At 52.5% G+C, this 23,736-nt stretch overlaps 3 protein-coding genes across 4 annotated transcripts; 1 reads left to right on the plus strand and 2 right to left on the minus strand.

The window, feature by feature from the left end:
• Positions 1-156: 156 nt before the first annotated feature.
• Positions 157-2,955, minus strand: GPX3 (glutathione peroxidase 3). Its single transcript, XM_005523584.3, has 5 exons — positions 2,764-2,955; positions 1,582-1,735; positions 1,243-1,360; positions 995-1,094; positions 157-903 (listed from the first exon to the last, which is right to left on the minus strand). The coding sequence occupies exons 1-5, from the start codon at positions 2,848-2,850 to the stop codon at positions 673-675; spliced, it is 690 nt and encodes a 229-aa protein (XP_005523641.2). The 5' UTR covers positions 2,851-2,955; the 3' UTR covers positions 157-672.
• Positions 2,956-7,373: 4,418 nt separating this feature from the next.
• Positions 7,374-9,123, minus strand: SMIM3 (small integral membrane protein 3). The gene is made up of 2 exons (XM_014253055.2): positions 8,975-9,123; positions 7,374-8,345 (listed from the first exon to the last, which is right to left on the minus strand). Exon 2 carries the CDS (start codon positions 8,342-8,344, stop codon positions 8,165-8,167), a length of 180 nt encoding a protein of 59 aa, XP_014108530.1. The 5' UTR covers position 8,345; positions 8,975-9,123; the 3' UTR covers positions 7,374-8,164.
• A 2,309-nt stretch (positions 9,124-11,432) lies between these two features.
• On the plus strand, positions 11,433-23,619 carry DCTN4 (dynactin subunit 4). Of its 2 annotated transcripts, XM_088063679.1 has the most exons (14): positions 11,433-11,609; positions 12,876-12,946; positions 13,335-13,513; positions 14,423-14,466; positions 15,211-15,318; positions 15,891-15,911; positions 16,819-16,892; positions 17,223-17,335; positions 18,633-18,742; positions 19,761-19,834; positions 20,185-20,239; positions 20,717-20,824; positions 21,230-21,327; positions 21,487-23,619. In XM_088063679.1, exons 1-14 carry the CDS (start codon positions 11,475-11,477, stop codon positions 21,698-21,700), a joined length of 1,404 nt encoding a protein of 467 aa, XP_087919805.1. In that variant the 5' UTR covers positions 11,433-11,474; the 3' UTR covers positions 21,701-23,619. The 2 variants fall into 2 exon arrangements, with proteins under 2 accessions (XP_087919805.1, XP_005523639.1); XM_005523582.3 differs by lacking the exon at positions 15,891-15,911.
• Positions 23,620-23,736: the final 117 nt, after the last annotated feature.

Raw genomic sequence — 23,736 nt, forward strand, 5'->3', positions numbered from 1 at the left:
CCCTATCTTGTCCCCAAATGCTGGGCTGTGATGATAAGTCCATGTTTGCAGTTACTGTGGAAAAAATTGAGTTTCTCCAGTCAGGCACTGTTACCCCCAGGCTGGCCACTGTGCCCCCAGCTCTATACTCCCTACCCCATACCAAACCAGTGGGGCTGCACATTTGCAGAGCCTTTATTTGGTGTTTCTATGTTGGGTGGTGAGGGGCTGGCCACCCCCAACCAGGAGAGCAGCACGTCTGTGTGCCAGGACCACGGGCAGCCTGAATGCACTGAAGAGCTGCTCCGCACTCGGCACGGTCAGGCCAGGCCCGCCCCAGCCGGGGGCTTTCAGGCCAAGCCTTCATGGAGATGTGGTCTCCTGCTCCAGGGACAGCCAGCTCCTGCATCCTCCCACTGCCCGGGATGGTGGAGAGGAGGGGGCAAGCTGGAAGCCAGGAGATGTCACCACCAGGGGTGGAGGTGGGACACAGGGATATTGGAAGGATCCCACTGCCATTGCTGAGGTCTCTGCCACGAGGTTGCCCAGCCCAGCACCCTGACTGGGGGGTGCCAGAGACAGGAGCAATGGAGGGGACAGCACATAATTCCTGCTGCTGGGGAACATCTGGGGAGGGAGTGGAGAGGGAAGCAGCTGGGGAGATGCTGGCCCTCATGCCAGCAGCCTGAGGCTCTACTGCTCTGGCTCTTCATCATGGTTTTCCTGCTGCCGCCGCCTCAGGTAGGAAATGATGTCATTTTTCACCACGGCGATGTTGGTGCGATGGTACCAGCGCATGATGGGCACTCCCTCAGGGCTCACCAGGAACTTCTCAAAGTTCCACTTGATGTCATGGTTCCGCAGAGGCTCCCAGAAGAGCTTGTTGGGGTTCCCAAACTCCTCCGCTACCGGGGGACAGGCGTTCTGCAATGGAGAGCCAGTGCATCACAGCCTTGCCCCTCCAAAAAGCGAGCTGGGTGTGTCCCACTCCTCCTCCCCCTGCCATAGCACCCACCTTCAGGAAGGTGAAGATCTTCTGCTCCTTGGCCCCGTTCACATCCCCTTTCTGGAACAGCTGGAAGTTGGGAACAAAGCCACCTCCTGGCCGGACATACCTACAAGGCGGGGCAACAGGACATTGTGCAATAGACAGCTCTGGGTGCTTGCACAGGCCTGGTGACAGGACCCCAAACCCCTTGTTTGGGGGCCACAGCCAGCAGCAGCTACAGCCTCTGCTCCCACAGCCCCCACCACACTACTCACTTAAGCGCAGGGAGGATCTCTGAGTTCTGGCCGGGTTCCTGCTTCCCAAATTGGTTGGAAGGGAAGCCAAGGACCACAACTCCCTGGTTTCTCAGCTCATCTTGTAGTGCATTCAGTTCTGCATGCAAGGAGAGCAAGAAGTGGGTTAGCAGAGGACAGAGCACACCTCCACACCTGCACTTACCCCTGGGACCATCCCAGTCAGGCTTGGCCCTGGAGAGCAGGCATTAACACTTTCCCTAGCTCCCTGAAGCAGAATGGACCATGGGGATGTGCCAGAGGCTGCAGTCCTGGGCCCTGCTCTGAGCCCAAGGTGCCCGTGCCCTGCAGGACCCTTACCAACATACTGCAGCGTCAGGCCTCAGTATGTGGCTACGTTGACGAAGAGCACTGTCTTCCCCTTGTACCTCTCAAAGGGAATGTACTCGTCCCCATCGAGGGTCAGGGCCCCGTAGCTGTAGATGGTGTCCTTCACCGAGTGGTAGCAGTCCACCTGTGGGGCAAAGGAGCATCCTGTGGGAGCAGGCTGGGGGCTGCCAGTACCACTCCCCATCCCCACGGCCAGCAGAGCAATGGGGCCAGCCCTGCTGCTGGCTGCGGGGACAGCTGCCAGCCTTGTGTCCCCTGCCCCGAGTGCCGCTGGCAGCAGCCAGGCTCCGGCATGCCAAGGTCGCGGTGGTGGGACAGGCTGACTGGGGCATGCGGATGCACATGGGTCTGGCTGCAGCTGCGGGAATGTTTACCGAACAGGGAACAGCAGGAAGGCGAGCGGCTGCAAAACAGCCGGAGCACAGGGGGAGGCCAGCACCAGAATCCCGAGGCTGTGGGCAAGTGAGCAGGACCCACCAGCCCCGGAAGCCCTGGGGGACAGGGGCGGTGCAGGGGGCTCCGGGTGGGATGCGGAACGGGCCGGGAAGGGTCTGGCTGGAGCAGCCCCTGCATCCGGGGCCACAGGGGTTAACCCAGAGGAGCCCATCTCCTGCCCCCACCAGGGTATCCAGGCTCAGCCAAGTGCCACCGAGGGGCTATTTTGGGAGCTGGTGAGAGGTGAAGTCACAGGGGCTGTGCTCGAGAAGTGAAGGCTCCGTGGGACTGTGGGGTCCCGGTGGCAAGGTGGGGAGCCTGGCTGGGGGGGTGACAATGCCCCTGCCTGCTGGGCTGTGGGGACACCGTGGGTTCCACACCTTCCAAACATGGGGGAACCCTCCCGGACATTGCATGGAAAAAAGTCCCCGTGCTCTACCCCCGGGGAGGTCACTTGGGGAACACACGTGGCTCTGTCCCCCTCTGTCCCCAACCCCAGGACAGCGATTCTTGGCCCTTGGCAAGAACTCAGAAAATCCCCCCGTGATCCAGGCACCGGGATTGTAGGGGGAAGGAGGGGGGGGTCACGGGGCCACCGTGCCTCACCCCTGCCCCGGGGAGCCCTGCAGAGAGCCTTGGGAACAGGCGCGTCCCCAGGGTGTCACACACCCCCTGAACCCCCCTGAACGCCCCGTGAGGGTGTCCCCCTCCTCTTACCTTCTCCCTCTCCTCACTTCGCCCCAACTGGACGAGCCCAGCCAAGAAAAGGGGCAAAATCCAGTTGCTGCGGGAGCAGCCCCCCATGGCTGGGAGCGGGGTGCGGGGTGCCGGCACCCCCTGACAGCCCGGGGCGAGCGGCCGGGACAAGCGCCGCTGTCGCCGCTGTCACCTCCGAGCCCGGCGGCCGAGAAATAGCTGCGGGGCTGCGAGGGGGGAGCCAATGGCCGGGGGGGGCCGGGCCGGGGCCGCGTTAACCGTGTGGGCTCTGGGACGGACACACGGACGGACACCGCCCGCGGGTGGCAGCACGGCCTGGCGGGGACCCGGGGCACCCACGGGGACACGGGGCAGCGGCATGTGCCGAGGGTTTATGCAACGTGTTACCCGAGCCGGGATTAAACCCGCAAGGTGGGGGGAGAGATAGCGGGGGAAGGGGGGAAAGAGGTGACGGGGGATGGAGAGGGGGCAGGGTGGGAGAGGTGCCCCATCTTGCAGGCCACCCAGCCAGGGTGACATTTCCCCCCCAAGGGGGGTGTTGGCACCCGAGGAGGAGCAGGGACCAAATCCCCCCCCAGCAGCAGCCTCGGGGTTCGGTGGGTGCCTCCCCCAATGGCTGCTCGGGCTGGGCTGGGGAAGGCTGAGCCCCTCCTTTGTGCCCGGTAAATGAAGGTGCTGCTAGAGGCAGCTCTGGAGGAGGATCCTTCCTGACAGGGGCTGTTCTGCAGCTGCTGAGCTGTGGCTCCCTGACCCTGCTGGGGTCAAGGCCAGGGCACTGCTGTCCCTTAGCCTTTGGTGTCCCCAGGGGCAGGAGTTTCCAGGGTCCTGTTTGCTTAGCCAAGGAATGTGAACATTTACCCTGGGCTGTCTCCAAGGAAAATATCCGTGGTGAGGTGTAAATTCCCTGAAATTCCCCAACAAAATTATTCAGTGGGAGAATTAACTGGCTGGAGGGGAGCTGGGGGAGTTGTGGTTTTGGGGGGAGGCTGGCCTGCGGTGGAAGACAGTACAGGGTGGCAGTGGGTCAGCCCTGGAGGGACCATGAGTGCCAGCATGAGGTTTGGCTTTACTAGAAAGCAGGGTCAGCCCTGCGCAATGTCACTGAGCCAGCTGCTGGAGATGCTACCAAGGAAGGGGAGTGTGGCCATGGGTTAAGAGGAAGCTGGGAGCAATCTCCCAATCTGTGTTCTTCCCCAGAAGGAACACCATGTCCTGGGAAAGGCTGATGCTGTGAGGCTCCAACTGCAGCCTCAGCTGGCGTGGGAGGGCTGGGCGTTGGGTACATCTCCCAGGCACACAGAGAAGCCACGGAGCAGGGGAGCTGGGGGTCTCTGCACAGGCAGCATTTCCCAAAGCTTTAAACCTGCACTGCTACTGGGGGAATGGCTTAGCCCTGCCTGGACCCTAAGCAGTGTGGGGTGTTCACTCAGGTCCAGGCAAACCCTCAGGATGCTCAGCCACTGCCTGGGGACTGCACAGAGCCCATCACAACATGCCAAGGGCCAGGCAAGCCACAGGGGTGCTCTGGTCAACTCTCACTGATACGGCTCTGAGTGGAGTGAGGTGGCTCCTTGCCAAAACCTGTAGGAGCAAATATCCAAGGTTTGGCCCTACCCACCTACTTCCCAGCCTCTAGGGAGATTTGAGGCATGAGGCTGCAGCTCCTGGCCTGCATGCTGTCTGCACATCTCTGCATCCTGCAGTCAACATGGACCAGTGCTGTGCTCCCCAGAACAGCTCACACTTCTGGTCCTGACCAGAGCCACCTCCTACAACAGAGCTAGGACAGAGCTGGGGGGCTCCCTGCCCCGCTATTTCCCACCACAGGAACAGCCACCCACATCTGGTTATAGTGGTGTATGGCACAGTGTGGTTATGTCCCTTCCACGTGTCCCTGATCCCTGCCATGAGCAGTGAAAGTCTGAGTCACTCCTGAGCTCAGTTTCCTAAAACCAAAATAAAAATAAGGGACCTGTTTATCCAAGTCCTGTCTCCTTGTGTCCCAGTGCCAAATCAGCCTCGGTGGAGTTTGGGAATGGGGAAGGAGTTAATGAGACACAGCCGATGGATTCCCTCTCTGCCACTGAGCTTTCGTGGCACCCCAGGCATGTCACCCAGTGTCCCCAGCGTGCTGCACAGTGTGCATGCCATTCTGGAGGCTGCACGGGAGAGCCAAGGGGGCCAGGGGCTCCATCAAGACTGTGCTGCTCCATCCTGCAGGATTGGGGTCCCCCACCCCAAAAAGCCGTGCAGGGCGGGCTGACCCTCGCATGAACCTTTCTGATGAGTTGTTTTTCCACCAGAGCCGGGCAGGAGCCAGCTCCCGCCTGCTGCAGATGTTTGGCAGGAGTCTGGGGCGGGAGGCCAGGCACTTCCAGCTCCCCAGCCACCATGCTGCCGCTGCCACCAGCCTCCCTGGCTGTTCCCTGAGCCGCGTGCCGGGGCTGCAGAGACCTTGTGCCAGGCTGCATGGGCCCAACTGAGCACAGCAAATGTGAAAGCAGAGGTGGGGACCATCTAGTGCTGCCTGCTTGGCTTGTCCTGGAGCTGACCAAGGAGTATTTTCATGCAGAGGGACAGGGGTGGTGCCAGCAGCATGGCAGGACAGTGGCAGGGAACTTGGGCAGCAGCAGACAGCATAGCCCTGGCTAGAAGCAGTGCAGCTTCCCTCTGGCAGCCTGGCCTGGCATCAATCCCAGGGCAACCTCTGACGCTTTGTTCTAAGTGTGGGACGGGAAGCGAACACAAAGCAAGCTCTGCCAGGCGAGAGGCCCCAGCTCTTTGAGCACCAGGCTTCCCCAGGCTGCCAGCCCGCAGCTCACCCAGCCCTCACTGCTCTGCCCCAGCCCATAGAAATGCCCCTGCCCATTGTCCCTCCTTCCCCCTGCGAAGGGAGGCTGCCCAGAGGCAAGGTGAGAGCCAGCATCCTGCACCCCCTTCTCCCTTTTGGGACTGCCCCATGTGCCTCCACCAGCAGCAGCCCCCACGGGCCAGCAGCCAGCTCCTGCCACAGGCCAGCACCTCCAGGGAAGCATCCCAGTGGGTGCTGAATCACTTCAGTGCCCACATCACCCTGGCTGCTACAGTGTCACCAGAGCAGGACCCGCTTCTCAACAGAAAGGCATTTTTCCTTGGCAAAACTCCATGCAAATCCTGCCTTCAAGCTCCATCATTCTTCAGGCACTGAAGCCAGGGCCACAGGGGGATTTGGTTATCTCACTCCATCCTGGAGGAGGAATTTCCAGCTTGACAGTGTTGGAAATCCAGTTTAAATCCCTTCTCCGCCATCTTAATGCATTAAAAAATGTCTTGGCTTCTCCCCGCTTTACCTCTGCTGCCATTTAGCTCCGTGTTTGTTGTTGTTATGAGGAAACCTGTCTTTCCAAGCACTTTCCTGGAAATGTTTGCCACGGGTTTGAAACTTCCCAGAAAATTCATACCAAGAAAGGAAATCTCTGACTTCCCTCTGCTGCTCTTGACAAGGGGAATGCAGAGGTGGGAACAGCCATCATGTGTGGTTGCATGGACAGGGGGGGAGGTGTTCCATGCTTTCCTTCATGTTTTGCTCCAAACCAGGCTTCCTTCCCAAACCACTCCCATGTTTGTGGCTTCTCCTCTATTCCTCTCATAGCAAAGCTGCTCAGCTCTTCTTCCTGGTGCTGCTGGCTATCCCCACAGTGCCCCCAGGGAAGCAATGCTGGGGTGGAGCATGGGGGAAAGCAAAGCCAGGCCTGCTCCCACCCTGCACATCTGTAATGTCCTCCAGCTGCAGTGCACCGTGCCAGCAAGGGAGGGAGTGAGGAAGAAAAACAGCAAAATAACTCTGGTTATTTGCCTCAAACTCTGTAACTCGAAAGGGGAAGAGTTGATAGCTCAAAACAGAAATATGTTTTTTGGCTGGGCAAGGAATAAGTGTCTGCTCCCTCCCAGCACAACCACAGCCAGTGGCTCCAGTTGCTCCCCAGGGTCTGCATCCCTCTGCTAGCCTCCCTCCCCAAGGTGGGAGGTGTTTGCCCAAGGTTCTGCTTCCCTGGGAACATCCTGCCCCTCTGGTCCCACCACCCAATGCAAACCCACATCTGGCTGTTGTGGATCAAGCCACACAGGGTTTACAACACTGCAGGGCCGGTTGCTCTTTTCAGCACAGAAAATAGGATTTAAACAATTCCCACCAGCATCACTGTAGTGTTTCCCCACATCCTTGCCTGATTCATTCTGTCAGTTTTGTGACCTTTCTTGCTGTGAGTCACCAAGATGCAGTTTCAGCCCCAGGGCTCCTGACACAGTGACCCGGCACGAGGCTGGTGTGAGGGAAGTGGTGCCAGTCACCCGAGTGGGAGGAAAACAGCCACAACCACTGTCAGAAAGTCCTGAGGGATCCTTCCCACCCACTGTGTCCAGACTGAGGTTTGCCCTCCTGGAGCGTGGGGCTGGGCTGGCAGTGAGTTTCCTGCTGGGCTCCACAGCCAGACAGAACCGCAGGGACCCTGAGGCAAGGCAGTGCAGGAGGTCAGAGCAGGGAGGGTTTCTGGAGAGGCTGCGAAGTATTCCAGATCCTGCAGAGCCAGACACCACCCATAGTATGGACAGAGCTGCATGACACATTCACATGAAGGATAAAGTCCATTTATTTCATAACAAAGGGCAGTACAAGAGCTTACATGATCCCTTGCCAGTGGCTGGGCACAAACCCGCTCCTCCCGCTTTACCTGCCCAGGTGAGGCGTGCACAGACTCCCCAGCAGGGCTGGTGTGCTGGGCAAACAGTGGGAGCTCTCACTATCGGAAGTGGGGAGTGCAGCCAGTGTGCAGACTGGCAGGAACCACACACTCCTCTGCCCCACAAGACCCAGAGGAACCAAGAGCCCTGCAGGATTTTCCTGCCATTTCAGCAGATAATGGATAGAGAAGCCAGTGCCAGCTGCACGTCTGCTGCGCAGCCAGCACAAGCTCTGTCATCGATGCTTTTAGCCAAGTGCTAAATGCACAGCCAGAAGCCACATCCATCTTGACTCTTTTTTCCCCAACCACCTTGACAGCTGGGACTCCAAAGAAGAAATAACTTTGTCAGGCATTTCCACTCCTTACTGCTTGCCTGGGAGCAGACAGTGAAAGCAAGATCAGCCTGCCTCCGTCACAGGAGTGAGATATTTCCAGCTGGACACGTCTGCAAAGTCACACCTCTCCCCATGCTGCCCGTGTTGTCATTTCCCCCACAGTCCCCGTGAGCTCGGTGGGCAAAATGAGCAGGGGGTACCCAGTGAGAGCCAGGTACAGGAGCAGGTTCAGGTGCTGGCCCACGCCAGCTCCTGCTCAGGCTCCAGCTCTCAGGATGCCCTGTCAAGGTCCCTGGCACAGGGTCCCATGCAGTCCCCAGCCCAGCGTCCCCCACTGCCCGTGCCTCACACGATGCCGTTGCGCGTGGGGTGCGTTCGTACTCGGTAAATGATGACGGCAGTGGCTGGGCACAGCACGAGCGCTGTCATGATGAGGATGGTGGCCAGGATGATCAAGACGATGACCCAGATATCCAGGATGTGCTTGGGGAGGTCGGTAGGACTCGTGAGGTGAGGGAGGTCCATCCTTCCAGGAAAAGGCAGAGAGGTGGTGGGACAGCCCCCTCCATCCCTCCCATAGCCAGAGTCCCCTCCAATCCCCTGCTGCTCTCTCCAGGGACACCCCTGTGGCCAGGTCCAGCTTTCACCTTGGGCTCTGGAGAGCCTCTGCTAAAAGCTCCTTCAATTACCCCCAAGATTTATAGCATGCTTCGAAGGCACTGGATAAAAGCCCAGGGGAAAAACTTCTCTATTAATTTCTACTGTTTGTTACAGGAGTTGATAAAGGAAAGCCACAACCGTGTGTCCGGCTGGTCACTCAGCGGTGTATTTCACGTGGGGAAGCGGTGGGGTCAGGTCAGCCAGGAGCCCCCTCGTTTCTGGGGAGCCTTGTGTGTGTCCCCCACCCGCACCTCGTGCTGAGTCATGGAGTTATCCATCAGCTGAAGGGGACGGAGGGGCCGGGGAGCGGGGACCCCTCTCCACGGGGACCGCGGCTGTGCCCCCGTCCTGCCCCGGCACCTCGGGGGTGGGGGACACGATGCCCTGGGGGAGAGGCGGCAGCTGCCTGTGCCCTGCCCGTGCCCTCTGTGCCCTGCCCGTGCCCTCTGTGCCCTGCCCGTGCCCTTCCCGTCCTACCTGCCCGCATCCCCTTACCCGCGGCGCTGCCAGGCTGCGGCACCCACTCGGAACCCGGCTCCTGCTCCAGCTGCTGCGAGAAGCTCCAGCAGCAGCAGATCCCGCCGGGAAAGGAAGACTCCGCCTGGCCCCGCCCGGCCCGGCCCGGCCCGCGGGGGACGACAGGGGGGGAGAAGAAGGGGAAGGGGATAGAAGGAAGGGGGAGGAAGGAAGGAAATGAAAGGCAAGGTACGGCAAGAGGTTTTTTCTACAGCAGAATAAAATAAGAATACAGCCCATCTCATCCCACCCCAGAACCTCCACTGGGGGAGAGCCCGCGGAGCTGAACCCGAAGGTCTCAGGGAAGAACCGTGGGGACATTTCACTTCTTAGTCCTTAACAAAGGGTCTTCCCTACTCCATCCCCCTCCTGCCTGTGCTCAGTTCAGGGCTCACAGGCACCCACTTGCCCCCGAGGCCAGGGCAAGACCACCCAGAGCCTCCATAGCCGCCCGCAGCGAGGTGCCCGCGCTCCCCAGGGATTCGGGCAGGGGGCTTTACAGAGACACGGGCAGAGGTGTTATAAATGCATATCATATTTTTGGCTTTTCGCAAATATTATAATGAGTGTTATATGTATAAGATTAGAAAATTTAGCTGTATTAATATAGTTTCCTTTATTTCTGCTATTGATGAAACTTAGAAATAGTGTTATAATACATATATGTTAAGCTATGGTATAGTATTAAAACAAAAACTACTTTTGTTTGTATAACTCAAAGACTGAAAAAGATAGCTAGAGACCCCCTGCGTTCGTAAACTATCTTATCCAGATGAAGACCGCCTGACCAGAGTTCTGGGGGAGGAATTTACTGCATTTCTGTTATCAGGGAATGTAAAACTCGATGGCACCAAGAAGATTGATCTATTGGAAAGGGGGCAAGAGAAAACTAAACAGAAGAACACCAAAAATCCCAAGAAGAATGTATGAATATGTATAAGAATTTATGGATATGTAGTAGGGTTCTGTTTTTAAGGGACAATCCTTTGTTAGTAAGGTGTGCTCTCTTGGCTGAATGCAGAGACACCTGGCCATATCTGTATACTTTATTTTTACCTCCTAATTGTCTTTTTATTAAACTTTTAAATTCTTTAAAAAAAATATGTGAACCTCGTTTTTCACAGAGAGCATCGCCAGGGAGGGGACAGACCTCAGCCTGCTGGCTGGGAACCGTGTTTCTGCTGCCCAGTGGAATATTCCACTCCACTGGCAATGCTGAATGGCAAAAGCAAGATGGGATGCTCCGACTTTCCTTCTGTGACATAAGCTCAGAGTCAGTCACCGTGGGAGCCACACACTGCACCTCTCACTCCTGCCTTTTCCCAGGGAAACCTGTTGGATTTCAGGTGGTGGAAAGCCCTACCACATGCTCTCAAGATGCCCCTGGCCTCCAGGCACGGCCTGGACACGCAGCTCTGCTGGGAGCAGTGCATGGGCAGCCTCCTCCCTGCCTTCCCAGCAGTGCTCCACTCCAGCTGCTGCAGGCGGATAAAAAGCATGCGGGGTTTTTATCGTGAGCAGCAGCAGATCCTCACGGACAGGGGTTTCCTGTGGAGCTGCAAGCGGCGGGCAGAGGGCACGGACTGACTCCAGGCACTTTGTGGGGATGGATACTGGGATGAGGATGGCGGATTCATGCCACAGGCCAGGCTGGCACTGGTGCTTGTTTGGAGTATCCAGCAGCAAACGGGGGTGGCTTGCTGATGTGAGCTCTGCCCTCCAGGCACACAGCAGAGCATCCACAGATCTCATGCTTCCCTGCTGATCCCACAGCACGGGAACGTTCGTTCTTGTAAAGATCCTATCTAAGTGGACATGGGACGGAAGAGGAACCACCTTTGGGGTGTGAAAAGATCATCCCTTCTGCTCTGCTCTGGTGAGACCCACCTGGAGCTGTGTCCAGCTCGGGGTTCCCAGCACAAGGAGGACATGGAGCTGCTGGGGTGACTCCAGAGGAAGGCATGGAGCTGTTTCGAGGGCAGAGCCCCTCTGCCCTGGAGCCGGGCTGGGAAAACTGGGAATGTTCACCTGGAGAAAGCATGGCTCCAGGAGACCTCAGAACCCCTTCCAGTGCCTAAAGTGCCTCTAAGAGAGCTGGAGAGGGACTTCAGACAAGTGCTCAGAGTGACAGGACAAGATGGAACTGCTTCCCACTGCCAGAGGACAGGGATAGATGGGACATTGGGAAGAAATCCTTCTCTGCAAGGGTGGTGAGGCGCTGGCACAGATCAGCTGTGGCTGCCGCACCCCTGGCGGTGTCCAAGACCAGGCTGGACGGGCCCGGCAGCTCCAGGATGCAAGTTGAGTGTCCCTGCCCGTGGCCCTGGGGGACACTGGGGGGCCCTGGGTGGGACTGAAGCGCCGACCAGGCCCCCTTGCATGCCCCGCGGGATCACGTGGTCAGGCCGGCGTGGTGACATCAGACGGCGGCGCGGTGACGTCAGTCGGCGCGGCGCGGCGGAGCCCGCCCGCTCCCAAGATGGCGTCGCTGCTGCAGTCGGAGCGGGTGCTGTACCTGGTGCGCGGCGAGAAGGAGCTGCGGGCGCCGCTGCCGCAGCTGTACTTCTGCCGCTACTGCAGCGAGCTCCGCTCGCTCGAGTGCGTCTCGCACGAGGTAACGGCGAACGGGCCGCGCCGCACCCGCACACCGGGCGGGACCGGGCGGGACAGGGTGGGACGGTGCTCTCTCTGTGCACAGCGATTGGGTCGCTCTCCCGCCACTCACTCTCTTTTTGCATTGCTATTGGTTGTTGCCGCATCTGGCGGGTGGGCGCAGCGCTGCACGAAGCGCGGGGATTGGTCCCGAGTGACGGATGGGGCGGTGCTGCGCCTTGGATTGGCTGTGCGCACCTGTCCGTCGGCAGAACTCGGGCTGTGATTGGCTGGGCGAGCGCACGGGGGCGTGTTCCCCTCATAGGGGATGTGCCCCCCTAAACAGCCCCGGCTGGGAGAGCGGGGACCCCCCCCCAAACCTCGATGGGGTCCGACCTCGGCCGCGGGGACCCCTCACCCCTCGGCGGGACCCCACCGTTGGGTCAAGACCCTCCACCCCCATCCCCATCGGGCCCAGCCGTGGAGGGGCAAGGACCACCCCCCCCAGACACTAACCCCTCCTCATTATACGCTATCATTTTTGCTGTGGGGAGGGGGTTGGCTTCATAAATTGTCGTATTAAAATCGCTGAGCCTGGTTTTGTGTAAGCCTGGTTGAATTTAGAAATTTTGATAGATTGGAAAGCCTTGAAGGAATGACTGTGCAGCCCAGATCTCAGAAGAGACATCTTTAAGGAAATGTTGAGGCCTCTGAAGAGTGGATTTGTGATCTGGCTGTATTGGTCATGAATTCACTGTGGTGTGAGCAGTGTAGTCAGTGTGTGTGGCCATGCTTAATAATTAGTTTGAATTCCTCTTCAAGAAGGGGCCTCCAGTCTTCCTGCTCTTGTTTTAATTGACAATATTCACTGTGACAGCAGAGAGATACAAAGCATCTTCTGAAATATTCATGTATCTGACCAGTGTAACTGCGGGGACAGAATAAATTTAGGTCTTAAGTAGAAAAGAAAATATTAAAACTGTTGTTCAAGCTGAATATTGAGATTCTGGTAACTGCTAAAGGTCAACACCCAGCTGATCTTTTCCCATTTGCAAGGTGGAGCAGTTTAATCCCTTCTGACATAAGAAACCTTACAATTTGTGTTATTAAAGATCAAAATCTGTCTGAGATGGGCTAAAGTTTTGCATACCAAAAAACGTCTCGAGCCTTCCCTGGCTTCACCCTGCTGTTGCAAGACATGAATTCTTGTTGGATCATGTGGCAGTTTGGGACTTTTTGGACAAAAGTGTGCCAGGTAATGTGTGTGATGTGACTGTGTCTTCTTCAGGTGGACTCTCACTACTGCCCCAGCTGCCTGGAAAACATGCCTTCAGCTGAAGCCAAGCTGAAAAAGAACAGGTGAAGTTGCTTTGGTATTTTTTTTTTGGTCAAGGCTCCCTATTTAAAACAGTCCCTTCCCAAGTCTGTGTGAAACTCTTCAAAAAATTACATGGCTGCTTGTTATGTTTGAGTCTGTTTTGGGGAATATGTGTCTTTCCATGATGTATCATGTGTTGTATCATTTTTTTAATGATCTGGGCTCATAATACAGAGGTTTTTTAGTATCACATTATGTTTCTCACTGTTGCTGCTCTTATGCTGGCTCTGAATCCCCCATGTTCCTGTGATGACTCTGCTGCCCTTTATCCCTAGTGCTCTTGCCTAGGAGTTAATGATCTGATGTGGCTGTTGGGAGCATTTCTCTCAGCCTGGGACCCTTCTGAGAGCCCTGCCTTGTTGTCTGCAGGTGTGCCAACTGCTTTGACTGCCCCTGCTGCATGCACACCCTTTCCACACGGGCCACGAGCATCCCTGCCCCGCTGCCCGACGACCCGGCCAAGACCACCATGAAGAAAGCCTATTACCTGGCCTGTGGCTTCTGCCGCTGGACTTCCCGGGACGTGGGCATGGCAGACAAGTCTGTCGGTAAGGGACAGTTAAAAGACAGAAAACTGAGTTACAGCACGAGCCCAGTTCGTGTTTTGAAGGTAACAGATAATCCAATTAGCTCCCCACTGTACTACAGACTTGATATCTGTCTGGGACTGGAGTTGTAGTTGGAAATTCACAGGAAAACTGTTGTTGAAGACTCCTCTGAAGAGCTGAGCTGAGTTGGTGGAATATGTGACCTACTTTTATGCCTGTGTTACCTGAGTAGTGAGAAAACTGTCAAACTGATTTAGTCAGTGCACTCTCCCCACAGCTGAGATCTTGTTTGTGTGCTTTCACTGTCTTTGAAGCTGCTCAGTCTGACAGCATAAACATGTAATTTATTTTCCATCACTTTTGTTGATTTAGACTTATTCCTGGGTTGCTAGTCAGTGTTTGAATTTGGCTTTTCTCTTCACAAGAGCACTAGAACAAATCTTTCATCTGTTTTTTTGGTATGTGAGATGTATAGAAAGTACCTGTCAGGCTCCAAAAATGGGGTTGAGTAGGAAAGTAGATCTTCTGACTTCCAGTGTTGATGTGACTAAAAATGGAGCCGAGGATACAGAGACAGCAGCAGCCAGTAATGAGAGACTCACATAAAAGCCCATGTACCTGCTGTTGATGTGATTCCTGGGTGCTATCCTGAGTATCTCTCAGGCAACATTTGTTTAAAAACACAATATGAAAGCTGTCAGAGCTCCTTCATTCTAAACCTGCCTGTGCACTGCTTTCAGAGGTGTATATTTGTACAGACATGAACTTAAACAATTGCAATGGTAGGTGTAGCAAAAATGGGAATATCATATTTTTTAAATAACACCAAAATAGTTGAATGTTTGGTGTGATTTCTCTGTGGCATCTGGAAACCTCTGTGGACTTGGCTTTTTCTCTTCTCTTGTACAGCAAGTGGTGGCTGGCAGGAGCCGGAGAATCCTCACACACAGAGGGTGAGTGAGTGGGAAAGCTGTGCTTGGGCTGAAATGCATCAGCCAGAAAGAACTGTTAGTGTCAGGCCCTCTCAATCACTTTTTCTGCATCTATATAATCCTTCAGATACCAGTTCCAGTTCCTAATCTGCACCTTGACTGAATTCAATGGAGGGAATGCCTTTTAGAGGCTCCCCTGAGGATATCGCAGTATAAAATCTCCTTTTGAGAAGAAGCTCAGTTGAAACCAACTTATCTAATGGTGCTATTAAGGTGAATGTGCTGCGTATGTATGTGACAAAAAGCTGTTTTCCAATCAAAAATGTGTCTAGGATCTGGAAAACACAACTGCACCTTTAACACCCTTCCCTGTTACCCGTTAGGGCTCCACTTTAAATGTGACCAGCCTCGGGGAGGGGGGAAAAGATGCTAAAGATGCTGTTTGCTCTGCCAATCCAAATTGCTCAGAGTTGGCCACGTGACATTACTCTATGCAGTCATGGCAAATTTGTGAACAAAGTCTCAGTTGCTGAATTGCCAAGTGAGAATTGGACACTGACCTCCAACTCACATCAATCCCAAGGGAAGGTCAGTTTGTCACCCACAGTGTGGTTAAGACATGCTAAGGTACACAGGCTTCTTGAAGTACATCCTGCACAGTACAGCTGGTACTAGGAACAGAGTGAAACAAGTAGCAGGAACCCCAGCTAGTTCACAAGCAAATGCTGCAGCTTAGGTGACAGTGCTCCCTATTCCTCCCTCCAGATTAACAAACTGGTGGAGTACTACCAGCAGCTGGCTCAGAAGGAGAAGATCGAGCGGGACAGGAAGAAGCTGGCACGACGCCGCAACTACGTTCCCCATGCCTACTCGGTGAGCTGGTTGTGCCATCCTCTCAGAGCAGGGAAAGTCATCCACAACAGCCTCAGCCTGGAAAATAGGTAGTTGGTAGCACAATAGGGCTGCCCAGCTTTGGCTAATTGAGGACAATATGAAGAGAATGAAGCTTTCTTAAGGGATGAATACTTTTACACTCATTACCGTGTATTACATTGCCACTCTCTCTGATAGTCCTCCCCATCACTGCCAGAAGGGCTTACACTTGCCATGTCAAAGAATATGTTCTCCAGCAGTGAAGTACAGTGCAACTGCAGCCACAGTGTCAGCAGCAGCTCTTTCTCAGGACAGTTCATCCCACAGCTCGGTGACAGATAGATCAGCATTGTCTGACACTTCTCGGCATGAAATCACTACTGAAATTAACCTTAAAAATTGGTTGTGGCTTGAATGACTTGTTTATTGTACCTGGCAGGTAAATGCTCACTTGTGACTGCATATGCTTGCTACTTCTATGAATTGTGCTTGCTCTGTGCCCTTGCTTGTGTCTTATGGCTGCATTTTTTGTCTCCATTGCTACCTGCTGCTATTTTGGGGGCTCTCCACAGCAACACACTATACACGTAGTGGTAAGTCTTTTCAGTTTCTGCTGGTGTTAAAGCTCTCATGGTACCAACTGAAGGGGAATAACAGATCCTACACCCTGCCTCAGGCTGTGGGTGTGCTTAAGAGTTAGGTGAAGTCTAACTCTTCATAGGGTAACATTTTTTACAAAACATATTTTATGTTAGTTTAGAAACAGGGCAGTGTCTTTGAGTAAGTAATGTACACCTGAAAAGCAGGCCTTCAGCAAGCTTGGCTTGAGACACAGCTGTCTGTTTGGCCAAGGCAAGTGCCACTAACATTAATCATCTCATCCTTGAAAAATCGCCAGAGTAGGCTGACGCTCACATTTCTCATTTGATGAGAATTCAGTTTTTCAGCCCTGCCCAGAAGGAAGATGTCTTCCTCCAAGCACCCTGTGTACAGCTCAGCTGTAGAAAGCTGAGGAGCTCAGCTATTTCTGGTGAGACAGACTTGTAAGTAACGAGGCTTGTAGGAGTTTGAACCTTTCAGCTGCTTCAAGTAGTGCTACAGAGCCTTCCTGATGGATGTATAACCACATAACCCACTTTTTTTTGGCAGCTGAGCTCTCATTCTACACTACTTGACATGGAGTTGCTCTGAAAAGAATATCCAGGGTAAATGTGTCAGTAGTGCAGGCTGGTGATTTGAGGAAGGAGCAAAAAGCTTTATAAGCAGTAGCCACACACATCTGTCTTTCCCCATCTGCAGTGCAGTGGGAATTGTTTCTCTTTGCTAACAGTTTAAGCAGAAAAATGTATCTTAGGAAGCGTTGAATACCTTTTCCTTTTTGCTTTCCTTTGCTTGTATCCCCATGCTTGTCATGCAGCTCAAAGGATGAGTTTGCAGCAGGTAACTTTTTGTCCCATCAGGAGGCAGACCTGAAGGTGACAGTTCCTTTTGCCCTTGTAGGATAAGTACAGCCTTGGAACAAGGCTTCAACGCCAGAGGCCTGGAGCTCCCATCAGTGCCCTTGCTGGACTCTGGTGAGTCTCAGGGTTGGGGTTACCTTTGGAGGGAGGATTGAAGGTGTAAGCAAGAGAGGAGTAAAGCAACTCTAGAAGGATAATTAGCAGATAGCAGTGAGAGAAGATTTCTTCATTCAAGCACTGCAGAGGTCCTCGGGCATCTCTCAGCTGCAGCTCCAGATGTTCTGCTTTCTCCCAAGAGGAACGAGTGACCACTCACTCTTGTTGCAATTACTGTTGTGCAATCTCAGATCTCTCTGCCTTCTGTGCTATAATGCAATTACTGCTGTTACTGTCAGAACACACATGCCCTATTTAATGACTGAGTTGCCCCTTATTTTGCTTTAGCCTGAAAGAAGGAGAAGACCAGAAGGAGATCAAGATCGAGCCAGCTGATGCAGTGGAAGAAGTGGAGCCTCTTCCTGAGGATTACTACACAAGACCTATCAATCTGACAGAAGGTAAAACCTTAGTATTCTGTGACTTTTTGCCTTACATTTTGTAACATGGGCATTGCCTAAAAGCTTGTGACATTCCTCATGATCCAAGTTTTTGGTCATTTTCATGCTGGGATTGAAATATTGGGAAATACATGACTTCTTACATGGTAACTTTGAATGCAGCCTCAGCTTCATGTTGTACATGGAAAGCTCAAGAGACAGAATGCCTGAAGGGTTATTTAATTTTCTTGCTGGCCTTAATTTTTGTGTGTGTGAAGCATCAACTTTTGGATGGAGAAAAAGGCTGATGTCCTTGTTCACATAATAGCAGGAAATAAGGAAATAGCAGCTACTGGGGAGCCGGAATCAAAAGTGGGCTGTTGAGTAACAATTGCGCATTAGTTTGACATCAGCTTGGAACAGCCTGTGTACACTTGCCAGTTCTTTGGCTGACTCATTAATTTAATCCACAAATACTGTAAATTGATCCGTAAGATTCCGTGCGAACAGGATAAACCAGCAGGCACAGAGTGATGTGGGCTTCCAGCTGAGGTGGTCCCAAGTGCAATGGATGATGTAGTTCTGCAGGCCTACAAAGTCAGCCAGTATCAATTAATTCATGTAAGGTTTTCAGAAGGGGTAGGTCATCCTTGTCTCCTTCTCTCATGAAGCTGTTGCCATTGTGAGTTTGATGCTGGTGCAGAAGACAACGTTCCTGGTTCCCCACAGTGAGGGAGGGAAAGGTGCCAGGTGGCACATTTGCCTCTCCAGCACTGGAACAGTGAGGAGCCTGCATTTTGAGAGAAACCCATGGGAGGTTTTGGCTGCTGGGAGTTTCTTGCTTTGGGAACTACATTTTCTCTAATTCTACATGTGAGTGTGAGTTACTCAAACTCCTTGCTAAAAATCTGTGTATTGTAGTCATGCAGCACCCAGCTGTGAAGGTAACAAAGCTGTGAAACTCACTTGCTGTGGTGAGGGAAAGAACTATGTTCTAGTTATTACAAAACTTTTGTTTCCATCCAAGCTCAGCTTTGAAGAAAGATGTGGGTCCCTTATTTCTCACCAGTGCTGGGCTAGCACTAATGTTGCTCTGGTGTTACTGTGTCCAGTCAGGGCAGCCCTATATTCAACTTTTGCCTTTCTATTTCTAGAAATGTGATAGTTGCCAGTGGCTTCTGAATTACAGGGTGCAGGTGAAATTAGGTGTCTTGGAGGTGTGGCAGGTCTCCACACAGTGTCAGGTGCATATGTAGAATCCAGCTGGAGTTTCAGTTCCTGAGACATTTCTTTGTTTTGCTTTCTGTTGTGCTCCCAGTGACGACTCTGCGCCAGCGCCTGCTGCAGCCTGACTTCCAGCCCATCTGCGCTTCCCAGCTCTACCCACGTCACAAGCACCTCCTGATCAAACGCTCACTGCGCTGCCGGGTAGGGAATTCAATCCAGAGAAGTGCCTTTTCCAGGCTCTCAGGACGTGGGTGCTGGGAAATGGGCTGTGTGTTTCTCTTTTAAAAGAAATGACTCAAATGCTTCTGGTTGCTGAAAGTTCTCAGCCAAGTTAGTGGTAACAGCACTAAGGGGGTGAGGGAGACTGTCACATCTCTGGTGTGGTGACAGTTGTGAAAGGGGGACAACATTGTCAAAGATGCATAAAGATACAAAGGTGGTTTACTACTAGGTGTAGCTAGTGCCCTGCTAGCCAAGGAGTCAAAGAAAACTGCCAGTATAGTTGAAATAAAAAAAAAAAAATTGCCGTTACTAAAGATAAAAGTCAACAAACAAAATATGAGGGAGAGGCAGTGCAGAATACTGAAGATGCCACTAGAGTGGTAGGAAGGTAGGACGAAAGTATTTCAGAGAAGCAAAGCAAAGATCTGGGAAGTGAAGACAGGCAAGAGTTAAATCCAAGTTCTACTGTTGGCTTTCTGCATGGCCTTTACTACTATGATTTGTTTTCTCAGTCATACAAGGGTGTTTATTTATCTAGTTCCTAAAGTAATAGAGCAATATTCTTGTAAGTATTTAAGACACAGAATGCTTTGCAAATGCAGAATAGTTTTTCAGAAATAAGTAATGTCAAGCTGATTCTTTATTTGAAGAGTAGCATATGAGGAGATCAGGACTTACAGCTGCTTCATTTTTTAATGGATTCTGGAGCATAGGTCAGAGGGCTTACAGTTACTTGTGCTGCAGTCAAGTGTCCAGGTGTTTTGAAGACTGGTTCCAAGTCCTGTGTTTCTGAGATTGCACTAGTAGTGCTGGATATGACATTTTGGAGTTATCAATAGCTGAGCACATTGATGGCTACATGCACCCCAGATAGTTTTTATGTGCTGTGCTGGAGGCTGTAATGTCATGGCTGGTGACACAGTACTTGTGGCTCTGATTCTTCATTGTGTGACTGCACACTGTTTTTTGGTGCTGACTTAAATACCTTTCTCTCTAGAAATGTGAACATAACCTGAGCAAACCAGAATTTAATCCAACGTCTATCAAATTCAAGATCCAGCTGGTTGCTGTGTAAGTATGAAACAGGGACTGGGGACAGCAGCTCCCTGTCCATGCTTAGTTAATGCCTTCTATTTTAATTTCCTTTGACGTCTTGTGGGATTGTGTCATCCCTTAGGATGGTGAAATCACCTTTTTAAATATATTTAGCTTATCTGTAATAGGTTTGCTTGCTGATCTACTAAAGATTTCAGCAGTTTGACAAAAACACTGCATGCTGTGCCAGCCCCAGACTGTAGCAGGATTTGTAGGATTTGGGTTATGCAGCAAAAGGACACTTTATTTTTCCTTTTAGGAAAGCTCTAATAGCTTTACAGACAGCGACACAGTCCCTCACAGTCATTTGCTCTGTTATTTTGTAGTAACTACATCCCTGAAGTGAGAATCATGTCTATTCCAAACCTGCGCTACATGAAGGTCAGTAGCTTTTCCAGAAATGTCTCAGGCTGAGACATAGCCAGGAGCTGTGAATGTGAGATCTTTTTGGAAGATGATGCGGTGTGATGGTTGTTCCCTGAGGGCTCCATTCATTCCATGCAGAGGGTGCAGGGGTTAAGGGAGTGGCCAGAATAACACTGCATGTACTTGTCACTGCAGCAGTAGGTTGCTATGCAATGTGACATCTGACATCACAAGCACTTGCCAATGTCTGAAGAATAAAAGGTGCGGAATTGAGATCTCAGCTAGACTCCCAAAATACATATTTCTTATATTAAGAGTTTTGCATAGCGTTGGTGCCTTTCTTATGGATGAGGGGTGGTCACTGTCCATCCCTTGAGAGGATGTGATGCAATTTTTGAATGTGTTGATCAGTCTGAGAAGATGGAGATAGTTACAGTAACAATTAATTTTGGCACAGTTGCTTCTTGAACTGTGATTTCTGAATCTCCCCAGGAGAGCCAAGTCCTTCTGACTCTGACTAATCCTGTGGAGAACGTCACACATGTCACATTGCTGGAGTGTGAGGAGGGAGACCCTGATAACATCAACAGCACTGCCAAGGTATTGATTGTACTCTCCTGCTGTGTAAGCCCAAGCCTCTTCCAGAGTTTACCACTCCCATTTGTCCTTCCCCAGGCCACACTTTTCATATGTCCTTCAACCCCTGCCAACTGTGCTGCTTTTCCCTCCTTGGAGCTTAAATGACTGTCACCAATGTAAACAGCAGCCCACAAAGTATTTTGAAATTGTATCTGTTCACTGATACCCAAAACCTAAGGAAGAGATTTATCATTTCACTGGCAGGGTGCTAATCAGACTCTCCTGGAGCAGAGAAGAGCTGAGGATGAATTTGTTTTCTGTTAAACTGCAGTGAAGCAGACTTCAGAAGAGGAGAGCCCTCTCCTGCTTGCAGTGTAGCTGGTGATCAGTGCTGAAAGGCTTCTTTCTCTCCATGCTTTGTTTCAGGTGGCAGTTCCTCCCAAGGAGCTTATTCTGGCTGGCAAAGATGCTGCAGCAGAATACGATGAGCTGGCAGAGCCTCAAGACTTCCAGGATGACCCTGAGTGAGTGGGGATTCTCTCCCTTGAAAACCTGGCTTTTTGAATAACTCACTCTCCTGTCTGTCTTCAGTGTGGCGTGAGTTCCTCTGGAGCATTGTTCCACTTGGAACAATGCTTTGAGAACTTGGCTGACCCAATGTTCCTTTGTGTTCTGCCTTGCAGTGTCATTGCTTTTAGAAAAGCCAATAAGGTGGGAGTTTTCATCAAGGTCACCCCACAGAAGGAAGAGGGTGAAGTGATCGTGAGTTTCAAGATGAAGCATGAGTTCAAAAACCTCACTGCTCCCATCCGGCCCAACGAGGATGGCGACCACACCTCTGAGGTGATCTGGCTCACCCACCACGTGGAGCTCAGCCTCGGCCCCGTGCTCCCGTAGCGGCTCCCAGCGCTTGCTCCCGATGGCTGGATGGACTGGCACCCTAAGAAAGCACTTGGTGAAAGGTTCTGCCAGAGCTCCTTTGTGATGTGTGGGTGTGCCACGGGCCAGGCCCGCCGCCAGGAGGGGGCTGAGGCTGCCGTGGTTTGGGCTGGTTTGTTCTCTCTCCCCTTGTCGTAGTGCCCACTAACCACCACTCCTCTTCCCCTGACTGCCACAGGCTAGAGTAACTTGTAGCACGTGTTAGAGCACAGGAAAAGATCTCCCTCCAGGTTTGCACTGAATTCGGCTTTATCAAGAGATAATTAGGGCTGAATTTGGGTTTATAAGTAGAAAAGCACCCATACTGTTTTTTTCTCCATGTCAGCCCACAAACCTGATGTTCCATACCCAATAATAAACAACTTCTCTTTCACACAGAGCAATGCCCTTCCCAGACAAACATTTTAAGGAGTGTCCCTGCCTTCTGAATTCTGGCAAGTTACTGCCAGTGGCACGATCTTTTCTTTTGGTCTTCTGCTTCCTCATAGGATACCTCAACTGTGGGGGCTGGGCAGTAGAGCCCTACCCCTCTGGCATATGTAGCTTGCTTAGCCAAGGTGGCAGATGTGTTTTCACAAAGGAGTTGATCAGTTTGCCTTTAAATTTTAAACATAGTGTACTGTAGTGTTTATGGATCTGACTGGCAACCAAGCCCGCCATCAGCCCGCTGCATCTCAGCTGGATGTGGCAGCAGGATGTGCTGTAAGCTGGGAATTCAGGTTCTGCTGCAGCTCTTGAGTGAGGTAGGAATGCTCCAGAGAGGCTCCCTGGCAGACTTCAGCTCAGTAAGTGTTGTGTTGCTAGGGGTTGTAGCAATGAGGGTATGAAACCTGGAGAGTTGAGATTAGTTCTGGTAATTATAAAGCTACAGCGGTGATTTGGGTTCATAATCTTTGTTTTTCCAGTTAGGGTGGGTGGGAGGTGTAAAGGTGGAAACTCATTATATGTTAACTACACACACTACCAGAAGGTCATTTACGCTGGGTGTAATTTGGCTGCAGTCCAAGCTAAAATGGCTGATTAAGAGCTGTGTATCCAGGAGACTGAATTACCAATAAGTGCATGGCTAGTGCAGGCAGGTGAGATGGCTCTTCCTGCAGAGCATTCCCTCTTCAGATGTTGACCTTTGTTAAACATTTCTGAGGGGCTTTGACATGCTGCTGTGCTGGGAAAGGCTTGAATACCAGCCAGCCGTGGCCGTCATGATGCTTGTGCCACGGCTCTGGCAGCCTGGATCTGCGAATCCTCTGCATGGAGGGGTAGGATGAGGCTGCCTGTTCTCTGGGAGTGTGGTGCAGCACCCCAGAACATCCCAGAACATCTCCCTTAGCGCAAGGAACCTGCCATGGTGTGCTGGAGGGGCGCACACCTCACAGCCCTGGTCCTGCAGCGGGTTTCAAAGCGGCGAGGCATCACGTTTACAACTCTGTGTAGGTGACACACAGATATACAGCATGAGTTTGAGACTTGTAGTTAATGTGTAGTGCTAATGCCTGCTGCGGCTTTCCCTGTCCAGATAACAAAGCACTTCACCTCTGGCCACAACTTCTGTTCAGTAGCCAAAACAGCTGCTGATTTGTAACACGACCACAGAAACCTTCCAGGATCCAGGCTTTGAGCTGTGCCTGGGGCTGGGGTTTGCTGCAGGGAACGTGACCTGTGCACTTCTCACTGAAAACAAAAGGTGCATTGGGCTGTGGCGTTCTGAGCGCTCTGATGAGCTCGGAGAGCTCTTTTCTCCCCTCCCTGTAGGTGCTGTAGGCGATAGGAAAGGTATTGGCATGTCCCTGCCTCTGTCCCCGCTCCCCGACAGGCGCCTGTTGCCTTATGCTTGACGTCGTGTAGTGACCTTCAATAAAACACACGTGGCTCTCGGATTCTTTGCGCTGGCTCTTATTCCAAAACAATCGTTATTTAAACAAAACAAAAAGCGGAGCTCCCCCGTCTTTTCCCAATGGTCTCGTCCCCGAGTTCCCCCCCTCTCTCGTTGCCCG

Source organism: Pseudopodoces humilis, chromosome 17 (genome assembly GCF_049639895.1).
Source record: "Pseudopodoces humilis isolate 2021_Gansu_Grassland_sample_001 chromosome 17, ASM4963989v1, whole genome shotgun sequence".
NCBI classification, from domain to species: domain Eukaryota; kingdom Metazoa; phylum Chordata; class Aves; order Passeriformes; family Paridae; genus Pseudopodoces; species Pseudopodoces humilis.

Coding starts and splice junctions, on each gene's coding strand:
- SMIM3 (XM_014253055.2), bottom strand. CDS start 8,344: ATGGACCTCCCTCACCTCACGAGTCCTACCGACCTCCCCAAGCACATC.
- DCTN4 (XM_088063679.1), top strand. CDS start 11,475: ATGGCGTCGCTGCTGCAGTCGGAGCGGGTGCTGTACCTGGTGCGCGGC. Junction 15,319..15,890: donor ACGTTCCCCATGCCTACTCG/GTGAGCTGGTTG, acceptor GGCTCTCCACAG/CAACACACTATACACGTAGT. Junction 21,328..21,486: donor GACTTCCAGGATGACCCTGA/GTGAGTGGGGAT, acceptor TCTGCCTTGCAG/TGTCATTGCTTTTAGAAAAG.